The following is a 10,825-nucleotide window of genomic DNA, read 5'->3' as shown; positions in this document are numbered from 1 at the left end:
CGCTGATCCTCCCCGCTCCCTGGCTGCGGGACGCCCGCGGCCTGCGCCTCACCGCCCTGCTGGGCGCCGGCCTCAACGGCCTGGGGGCCTGGCTCAAGTGTGCCAGCCTGGCCCCCGACCGCTACCCCCTCACCCTGGCCGCCCAGGCCGTCTGCGCCGTCGCTCAGGTCTTCATCCTGGGGCTGCCCTCGCGCATCGCCTCCGTCTGGTTCGGCCCCACCGAGGTCTCCACCGCCTGCGCCGTGGCCGTGTTGGGCAACCAGGTAGGGGCGGCGGGGAAGGGGGCGAGGGAGGCTTCGGAGAAGTGAGCTTGCTTAGAGTGCGGCGTGGCGTTGGTTTAAAAATAAGTCGTTTAAGTGGGGAAAATCCATTCTTCAAGAAACGGTCACGGGGCAGCATGGGAGAGAGGAAGAGTGATGGAACCAGGGCAAGCTCGGAGGGGATGTTACATACCACCTTCCCCGGCCAGCCTGGCTTTGTGGCACCCTGGCTGCATGGCAGCATGTAGCGGTTTGCAGGCTTCTGCCCGCTGCCTGGCGTACGTCAATTGAGAGACCATTTTCAGAAGCTGTCCTGCTCCGCTTTCTCTTCCTCTTGCATTTGGCATCGTTCATCTTACTGAATCCACCCTCAGCTGGAGGGCGGTGAAGTACCTGAACTTTCATGGGGAGCCCCAGTGCCAACATATATTAGTTCCTGCTTTCTAAAATACTGTCTGGAATCTCTAAGTGCTAGTAGTCAATGTGACTGATGGAAATTTTCTGTAACACTATGATAGTTCATGTAACTGTGGGGAACTGATAACTGAGTCACAGATTTCCTCGAGCTCCCTGGTCCTGGCTGGTTTCAGGGAGCTGAAACAGGCATATCTGAAAGCATGGGTGAAGATACAATGCTGATGGGTTTTTTTTCCTCCCATAGCCTTTTTCTTGCCCCCTGCCACTGCCCCCGCTTTTCTGTGGCAACAGAATGTTAAGATCCCCATCAACATCATTGGTGCAGGCTGAGGTCGTAGGTACAGTGTGATTAAGGTAACAGGGGATTTGATTTTCCTCATGTGAGTCTAATGATTTTATGTTTGTGCACTTTGGATTATTACAGCGGTGATATTAGTGTTACATATTTACAGTTAGGGTTGCTCATTGGCTCATACCTGACTGTGTACAGTTTTCCCAATGCTTTTCTAAAACATTTTTTTTTGCATTGAAATCTTCCAGTGGACAAGTCAACTGTCCCTTTTGAACTGAAGACTTTGGGCATTGTTGGTTGGTTATTTTAGCAGGTGAACAAAAATTTTGCATCTGCGTCCTGGAATCAGGTTAAAGGTTTCTTTGGCAGCTAAATTTACACTCTTACAGATGTGCACCGGTCCTCCCAGTAGCAAGGAGTTACTGGGGTTTCAGTTCTGCAGTACAGTGCCAAGGATCCAACTTGGAGTCTGAAACTGATGCTTTGCTCAGATGCTGAGATGTGGGCATTGAAATGGTGCAGGACGGGAACAGGAGTGCAGGGATTGTATGGATAGCAACCACGAGAAAGATGGGCAAGGAAAATGGGAGGAGAGGTGTGAACAAAATAAACCTTAGTTATTTCTGGAGCGTACTCCCTTCCAGAAGGTAGGACTGATCTTAGTGTGCCAATGTGCTTGCTGGTCCTCTGCCAGGGAAACACCCATGAAACACATTGACAAAGTGTGTTTCGTCTGCCTCTGGCAGTCCTGTGCAAAGTATAATGGCTTATTCTGCAGCGATGCCATACCCTGCTAGCTTGGAGCTGTGTGCCACAGAAGTCTTAAGATCCTAGTCCTGCTTGTCACCCACTGATATGGTGTCGAACAATAGAATTTCTCTGTTCTCAGTTTTTGCTTTCTTAAAAAAAAAAACCTATCAAAAGCTGGATTGAGAGAGTAATGAAATGACAGGTTCGGCACTTGGAAGTTAGAAGTAATGTTGTCTGTATATCCCAGTGCAGTTCACTTCTGCATACGCATTACGATAACAGCCTCACTGTACTTGTTTAATTGCACAAGGTGAACTATGTAACAGAATCGGGTTTCTATAACCATCTAGGCTGTTGGTCATCTGATTTCTTATCAGATATTTTGCGTAACTTAAGAGCTACAGCAAACAGGGCTGGGGACCGCAGGCAGGGGAGGAACAGAATTATCAAAATGTACTTATAAAAAGTCAGATCGCACCCGGTATCTCTTGAGATGCTAATCATTTGCAGTTGAAACACAAATCACAGGGATTGCAGCGATGTACCTGTCAGGGGTTGTTGGGAGTGCCAGATTTCCACAAGTATTTAGCGTCTTCAGCTGGGCACAGCAGGCTCATTAGAACTCTCAATCCTTTTGGTCTTAACTTCTCTACATGTAAAAGGTGAAAAATGGTATCACTTGACTGTCTTGGAATATTGTTGGTACTCTGTTGCCTCACAATGGGGGAGGAAAAAACATACCTTAAGAACAAGAGTAATTGTGTACTCAGTTCATGCTTGCAGAGTTCATATGCTGAAGGGTGAGGATAAAAAGAGACAAATTCTTCAGGTGAGTGCTGGATACTGTGTAAATCTGGTGATCTGGTGGGGGCGGGAAGCAAAACCCTCATCAGGCATATGCACAAAGGGTACGTTGTAAGCACATTGGCACAGCTTTAATTTGAGTGCTTTCTGAGTGTTGGACCTACTACTCGAACAGTCTTCCGTGCTCTTTTTTTTTTTTTTTCTACCTGAAACAGATGCAGAGTTTTTTAGTTTAAAAAAAAAAAATTGTTGTAACATTTTAAAATGTGGTTTAGTTTTGGAGAAGCAGCAGAGGTAAATTGGAGAGTAGTCCAAGCGTTTTAAAACACTTTATACATATACCCAAAATTTCAGTCCTTTTTTTTGGTCTGTTTTTAATATGAAATCAGTTGCTACATTGGAATTGACTCCAGATACACACCCACTACTACTTTATTTTGTGTTTTTTCTTTGTTTCCTTAGCAATAATTGCAGATGGAAGTTTTGGGTTTGTGTTTCTTAACAAGGATGCTCCTTTTCCCTTGCTCTTCTCAGCTCTATGAGTTCTGCAGTAAACCTTGTATGTCAGTCTTTGTTACTGTAGTGGCAGGATCGTGACATCAAGTGCAGCATTTTGATCAAGAAAGAGAAGAACATTTCTACAAGAGTAGCTAGAATCTTCTGTCATCTCTAGGCGTTCAGCTGCGGGATGACTGACACAAATTTATGTGCATGCATAGTGTTTTCCTGTGAAAGATCCTTCTGCAAAACAACTTCCTTAATGCTTAGTTGTTAAATGTGCTATATACTAGGTGTAGTATTGTAGTTTAATTTAGAAATGAAAAGGTTAAAACCTTCAATAACCTAAAAGGGTTAATTATATTATTAATTATATATTAATAATATATATTAATTATATATTATTAATTATAAATAAAAACCTAAAAGGTTATTGAAGACCTGATTGTGAAATGTCATTGAGAGCAAATGGCTCAGAAGTATGAAACTAAAGGAACACCTTTCCTTCATAGTTTTATTAATAGTTATTATGATATAAAGTCTGAATTTTAGCTGGTAGGGCTTTTAATTTCTGTTACTTTTTATGTTCACAGGGAAATAATGTTTGGCTTTCTTTTCCTGCTTTACAGCTTGGCACTGCAATTGGTTTTTTGGTGCCACCTGTTCTGGTTCCCAATACACCTAACGATATCGATCTAATGGCACATAATATCAGCATCATGTTCTATGGAACAGCAATAGTGTCCACGCTTTTGTTCTTCTTAACAGGAGTTGGTAAGTGTTCCGTTCTTGTGATTTAAATGGTGATCATAGAGAGTGTTTACAACATCTCACTTCAAGCATCTGACTTTGCTCAAAGTAGTCAAGATTACATTTTCTCATGTTTACTTGCGTTCACTTATCTGTCATGCCAGGGTTAAGCGACAACCAGTTTTCTGTATGTTGTGCTTCACGTAGAGCAGCCCCTGTCAGGATACGCAGCTCACTTAGGCTTTTTGCTACCAGCCGCATGGACATTGCGATACAATATGATTTCTCTGTGTTATTCTTACAATTCAGATACAAAGGTCTAGACACATTGCAGATGAAGTCTGTATTTGACCATGCAATCAGGCATGACCAAATAATTAGCACATCCATTGTGGCTGTGACTTGATTCTTCCATGAGGAAAATCTAGTCTATGTTTTTTATGGAGGCGTTATAAACCACAAATTAAACTCGTGAAATTCATCAAACTGAAACACTTCAAAAAGGAAAAGCATTAGTCTAGTAAAGACAAATCAAAATTATTCCTTCTTCTTTCTCCCTAGTGTTTGAAGAAAAGCCGAAATACCCTCCTAGTCACTCTCAAGCAGTCCTGCAAACTATGCCTCCCGAGGATTACTCCTACAAGCAGTCGATTATAAACTTGTTCAAAAACATTCCATTTGTACTTTTGCTGATCAGTTACGGTAAGTGGTGCTGTCTGGCTGTAGTCTGGCAGAACAGTTGAATGTGTGCCGAAAGCATATTGAGTTTTAGTTGTGACGGTGGTTGTGTATGGGGGAGGGAGTGTCAAACTTTTACATATTCAGCAGCCAGTGCTGGAAAATCTGACAAGATTCAAAATACCGTTTGTAGGTCTGGTGAAGAGATTTTACCTGGCAGATAAAAGGTTTTGCCTCTGACGTGAGTCTTAAATATCAGAAGATTAACTCTTTAGGGTAGCAGATCTGTGGGGCTACACCTGGAATGACTGAAGCTTTTCTTTTGGTACTGCAGGTATTATGACTGGGGCATTTTATTCTGTCTCCACATTATTAAACCAGATGATAGTAACTCATTATGAGGTAAGTTTCTCGGATCTTCTTTGTTGGGTTGTTTGTTCTGGTTTTTTTTACTGTACATTTGCAGAGGTGATGTTCATTGTTATGTAGGTGCTATGTGTGCTCAGACGTTTGGTTTCCTTCATACCCTCCTACAGTTTCTTGCACCATACAGATATGGGAGTCATAGGAATGTTTGTTTGCGCTTATGACTGCCAAGAGGTCTGAACTTGACTCTGAGTGGAAGCAAGTTATTAATGAGCACCATATAAATATTTGTTGAAAGGGAGAAGAAGTGAACGCTGGGAGAATTGGCTTGACACTGGTGGTGGCAGGAATGGTGGGTTCGATTATTTGTGGTTTGTGGCTGGATTACACTAAAACATACAAGTAAGTGTGGGTAGGCATGTATGGGGTTAGGGGTAGGAGAGCGGTGCAATTGCATTAGAAAAATACTGCAACGTAAGGGCTGAAGTGAACTGATGATGCGGTTCATCCTTGATCTTCTAGCAGCCTTGATGGAGACTAGTTTCTTAGGCTACAGCAAAAGATTGAGACTCCTACTGTTTCTTGGCCAAAAGAAATGAGGCAGGAGAATGCAAAGATGCGAAGGGGTTTTCCATCTAATCCTGTCTCTTCAGGAGTGTAAGGCTAACAAGGAAAGCACTGTTATGTCATACATATGGTGGCCGGGTGGCCCAGTGGGCTCCTTCTCTTGGGAAACCATAAAGGCTCAAAACCTACTCTGCGTTGTTTTGTAAAATGAACAGTTGATGGATTCTCTCTTTTTTTTTTTTTTTATTACTCCTCATCCTGTTAGTGAGCATAACATTTGCTTTAATTCAGGGGATGAGCATGGAGCAGAACCCTGTTCTGGGGTAGGAGCGCCTGGGTCCATCACCCATGGTGTGGTGCCCCCCAGGAGTGACCAGTGCCCTGAAGCGCTGCTTGTGGTGGAGTAGTTCTCCCCTGTGATTCTTAGTACATTATGTGCAAGAGCTCTAGAAACTTAATGGATGTTAATGCTGTAGATTGGCTTTGTTTCTGCATGCGTTTTGGCTTATTTAGAAGTGATATGTGCTTTAATATTTTGGATGACATCCCTTATCCCAGATTTAAAATAAATAGAACATTGTAATAAGATTTGTTTGACTTGCCTCTTAGGCTGACTTTTATTGCTAATGGTGTTCGATTTGGCTGCTCATGTATTGATGTACTCTATAATGGGCAGCGTTGCAGAATGGCCAAGAGGTACAACATAGCAGAGAACTAAAATAGTCTTAAGGTAATAGTATCTGCTGTGATTGTCTACTCTTTGAGAGTCTGAGTAAGTCTCTTTAGCCTTGAGCAAAGCAGCCATATAACCAAGGCAATAAAGAGTTCGGGAAGGGATACGTTCTCATTGCATGATATGTTTGAGTCAGAATTACATGAAGCAAATTTTGTAGCTGTAGAATGTCGGTTGTTAGAGAATAAGTAATGTTTATGTTACTCTTCCATGCTTCAGCAATTTGCTATGACCTTATGTTACCGATGTTAATTTTTTAATATTTTTTTTTGTTGGATTGCAGGCAAACTACTTTGATTGTTTACATTCTCTCTTTCATTGGGTTGCTTGTATTTACTTTTACCCTGGACCTCGGATACCTTATAGTAGTGTTCGTGACTGGAGGAGTACTTGGGTGAGCAATTAAAGAGGACTAGACGACTTACTGCAGTTCTGTTCAGAAACAATATGTAACTTTAACTAAACAATTCTACTGTTTATTCTGTCACCATGCTCTCAACCTATGCTTACAGCTCACTGTACAGATAAGGTCTACTAGGGTTTCGCCTGCTGTTAAATCAGGATAGATCCAAAATAACTCACATTTCAGTTAATTTCATTTAATGTTTTCGTGGACCTAACAGAAGTCTGTATGTGGTCAACTTGTTTGGTTCCAATTTGAAAAGCTGTCTGCAGTAAAGTTGAATCTTTCTGTTGGCCAGTGGATAAGTGATTAGAGTTTAACTAGGAAGACTGGCTTCTGTGCGTTTTGATTGATCTATATTTTGATAGCCCAAGCAACGTGCTGGGTGCTTTGGTCTCTCAGAAGAGCAAGAGCACTTCTTATAGATACACAATCTAAAAGCAAAAGGTGCTGAGGGAATAGTGCTGTATGCAGACACAGCAGTCAAGGTAGAGCTAGAAATGTCTTGAGAATTTCATTTTAAAAACCAGTCAACCAACCTCAATGGCATTAGGCCCCTGCTCTTCCTGTCACCCATCGGTTCCCTCAGCTTCTTCCACAGCAGCTTCTGGCAGACATTCCAGTGTCCAGCCTCACTCCCTACTGATGGTCTCTTTTTGTCCTCCAGCATGAATGTTTGGGCTGATCAAATTATGATGTTCATGTATGTCTTTAATTTGAAAGTAATTGGCTTCAATGATAGAGTGGCTTGTGGACTGGTCAGAGAAGGTTGTTTCATATGTATGGAGTGAAATGCAGGTGGTTATGGGAAATGGGGCAAATATGTTAAAACGCCTTTGTCCTAAAAGAGGGAGATGTATGGCTAAAATTGTTGGATGAGGTCGGGGCAATGAAGCAGGTAAAGCAAGTATTGAATCATGTTAGGTCTTGAAAACAAACAGTTCAGCATACAGCTAATTCATAATACCATGTGTTTATGTTTGATTTTCTTAGCTGTAGTAATAGATGAAGGCCACACCTGTCATACTCTTACTCTCCTCTTCAACAGGTTCTTCATGACTGGCTATCTCCCACTTGGGTTTGAATTTGCTGTGGAAATTACATACCCAGAGTCTGAAGGCACTTCCTCAGGTCTCCTTAATGCCTCGGCACAGGTTATATAATTTTATTTCTTCAAGTGAAGTAATGTTCAGGAAAGCCACACTGCTCGAATCTAAAAAGGCTTTCTTAGACTTGGCTGCTAAGTCTCTGATGTGTTGCTGTAGTCTTAATTTTTTGTTAATTTGGTTTCTAGAAGATGTGACCTGAAACTTTGCAAGGTAAAGTGACGACTCTTTTCTATGTGATCCTGATGAAGTGACTTGTTTGTTTATAGATATTTGGAATTGTCTTCACACTTGTTCAAGGAAAACTCACAACAGACTACGGTCCCCGTGCAGGAAACCTCTTTCTTTGTGCTTGGCTTTTTGTGGGCATTATCTTAACAGGTAATTGATCAAAAGTGTAATGATTTCTCTTTAATGTAAAATCGTGGAGGGTTTTTTGAGATAGACATCAAAAAACTACCCAGAAATTCAGTCAGACATCTAGGATTTACATACATGGCTTCCTGTCTGGGGTGACAGAAGTTAAAGTGCAGGGTTTGTTTGGTTTTTTTTCTTTCTTTGTTTTTCACTTTAAATACTTGCTGTGCTCGCACCCTTTGTTTTAAGGATGATGTTGCTACTACGTGGACAAGCATCTGCGTCCCATTTCTTGAGTCATGTCTTGAATTTGAGGCAGATGCTTATCTCCAGAGTTGGATAGTATGTGTAAACAAATACATAAATGGAGACAGTTTGCAGTTTTCCAAATGTAAGAAACTGCTGATGTATTCCTGAACTGTACCAGTGACTTACACATGCTGGTACTTACAAATGTGCTGAAAGTGCTAAAACCATCAAGCTTTGCTTTAAGTCCTCATGGTTTAAAAGCTTTTATTGTCATTTTCTGTGTGTGCTCTGTGAGGAGCAAGTTGAAATTATCAGTACGTTCAAGTCACAAAAGAATGAATACAGGTATTTTGAATATGTGCTGAAAGCAGCTTCTGTGTGCTTGCACTGTACAAACGTTTCCCAGTGACATTTGAAATGCATGTCATTGCAAAGTTGTGAACCAGCTTTCTCTTTTTTTTTTTTTTTATTTCAGCCTTAATAAAATCAGATTTGCGAAGACACAATGTGAATTCAGGGATTATGAATTTGGATGTTAAAGCTGTAAGTGGTGACTCATTTATCGTGATTGTATTAGCATACTTGAATGCTTGGCTTTTCTTGGCATAATAACATTAACAGCAAAAGAGTAATTGACAAAAACTTGTAATATGACCGTTTCCTTGCTGTTTTGGAGCAAGAGACCCAGTGGGATGCTGCCCTCAGATATCTGTTTCTCCCCTCCCATGAAAAAAACTAAAAGACCTTCTGCTCTCAGATTTTCCTGAATTTTAAGAGGCTAATATTAATCTCTGGTTTTATTGCTTGAATCTTGCTTTTCCATATATTCAGGTAGTGTTGTAAATTGTGAAGCCTTTTTGTGTGTTGGGTTAGGAGGCTGTGCTACAGACTACATATTTCATTTAAAATACCTGCAGTCCCTTTAAGTGAAGTCAGTGTCTGATGAACAGAAGTCATGCTGCAGTTTCTATAGCGTGCTGCTATATGAAGAGCTGGGTCTGTTCTTCTGCTGAGCACTCTCTCAATTTAAATGAAGACTGAGCATAACACTTTCTGCTGCTCAGGAGGTCTGAAGACCGTGTTTCAGCAGCTTTTCCAAATTATCACAGTTACTAGTAGAAATAAGGCTGTCATTGGAAACTTTTTTCAGTGCTGTGGATTTTTTGATCATTTGGATCAAGATAACAAAACAACTTTTTGGAGACAGACAGTGCAAGATCCTGTGTCACACACACTTCTTTTTATGTGTAGGTGTCCTGCGTATATAGCAGCTTTTGATCATCTGTGATCAGGTGCACACTGTTAGTGTCTGCATAAGGTTCAGAAACTTCCAAGCTGGTGCTATATGAGCTAACTTGAATCTGAAACCTGTGCAGCTGTGTGTGCACAGTATGGCATCCTGGGGCTTCGCCAGCCTGGGTCGGGGCTATCTCGGGGATGTACACGCCAACTATAGGTAGTGGTCCATGACTTGTCTGTTTTCCATTGTCACCTTGTTAGTTAGTCTAGATTGTCTCACACCCTTGTTTATATTAGCCAGGATATAACAAAAGCCTGCAGTCCTTGCCCGGATATTGCCATAAATAATTGAGAGCTGCCTGTGTTAATAAGGTACAATATCACTTTGATACCAAACCTTGATTGTCAAGTTTCTACCGTGTTTAAATGTAAGGGAGAAAACACCTGAAAGTTAATGTCCACGTGATAAATATTCGTATGCAGTACATATATACTTTAGAGTTATACTAAGAAACTAAATTCTGTGGGGTTTGGGGATTTTTTTCATTACAGAGAGAAGGGAAAATAGGGCTTTCTATAAATCCCTGATTTGGCTCATTAACTACATACACTATTGGAGTCTAACCTAATAATTACCCAAGAATACTGAGGTTGGGAATAGCTTCTGCTGAATAATAGCTTAATTCCTGCTTTTTTTTTTTTTTTCCCCTCTCCAGGTACCAGTTGACAGTCCTATAGAACCTGAAAGTACTACGTCAAAAATTCAGTCGGCTTTATAAAGCTGAAAGGTGACTTAGAAACGCACAAGTTTGGTTGGATACTGAACAATATTAATTAGTGTAATCACTGGATTTGTGTGTATGAGTAGTAAAATGTGTTTGGTGACAGTTGCGCAGTGGAAACTATGAAGATGCTCAGTTCATTTTGCGCAAGATGCAAACAATTCACCTTTGTATGGAATATTTATTTTAACAGTTTTCAAGTTTTGCAGTGTCATTAGTAAAGAAGTGTGTGAGTACTCTCTATGCTTGGGAGACATGTACATTCAGGATGCATACTTGAAAAAATCTGGAATCCTGAAGTACAGTTGTCATGATCAGAAGTATCTAATCTTCTTTTCTTGTTCAGTCTTCGCTAGTGCATTTGAAAAATCAGAGAGTGGGTAGCTGTACAGCTGGAGGATGTTCACAAGTTCCTTTTTTTTTTTAAATGTGTCTGTATTTTTAATATAAGACAACAGTTCCTTCTGGGAAACTGCCTATAGCACAATACTGAAAACAAGAGATGACTGCAAATGTGTGTGTTTCATACTGGCATCTGACATTTCTTTTGCCTTGAAACTTCTTGATAGGTATC

General features: G+C 41.0%; 1 protein-coding gene across 1 annotated transcript in view; it reads left to right on the top strand.

Moving 5' to 3' along the window:
• FLVCR1 (feline leukemia virus subgroup C cellular receptor 1) overlaps positions 1 to 10,248 on the top strand; it is a 16,586-nt gene extending 6,338 nt beyond the window's left edge. The window contains exons 3-12 of the mRNA XM_009888526.1: positions 1 to 263; positions 3,651 to 3,795; positions 4,333 to 4,473; positions 4,784 to 4,851; positions 5,114 to 5,217; positions 6,399 to 6,509; positions 7,567 to 7,672; positions 7,894 to 8,005; positions 8,706 to 8,773; positions 10,186 to 10,248. Coding sequence (XP_009886828.1) covers positions 1 to 263; positions 3,651 to 3,795; positions 4,333 to 4,473; positions 4,784 to 4,851; positions 5,114 to 5,217; positions 6,399 to 6,509; positions 7,567 to 7,672; positions 7,894 to 8,005; positions 8,706 to 8,773; positions 10,186 to 10,248 — 1,181 coding nt within the window. The remainder of the gene's footprint in view (positions 264 to 3,650; positions 3,796 to 4,332; positions 4,474 to 4,783; positions 4,852 to 5,113; positions 5,218 to 6,398; positions 6,510 to 7,566; positions 7,673 to 7,893; positions 8,006 to 8,705; positions 8,774 to 10,185) is intronic.
• The last annotated feature ends 577 nt before the right edge of the window (positions 10,249 to 10,825 follow it).

The sequence above is a fragment of the Charadrius vociferus genome, unplaced genomic scaffold (assembly GCF_000708025.1).
Source record: "Charadrius vociferus isolate BGI_N301 unplaced genomic scaffold, ASM70802v2 scaffold340, whole genome shotgun sequence".
NCBI lineage: Eukaryota > Metazoa > Chordata > Aves > Charadriiformes > Charadriidae > Charadrius > Charadrius vociferus.
Note: the sequence above shows the minus strand (reverse complement) of the source record. Positions and strands in the feature narration are given on the sequence as shown.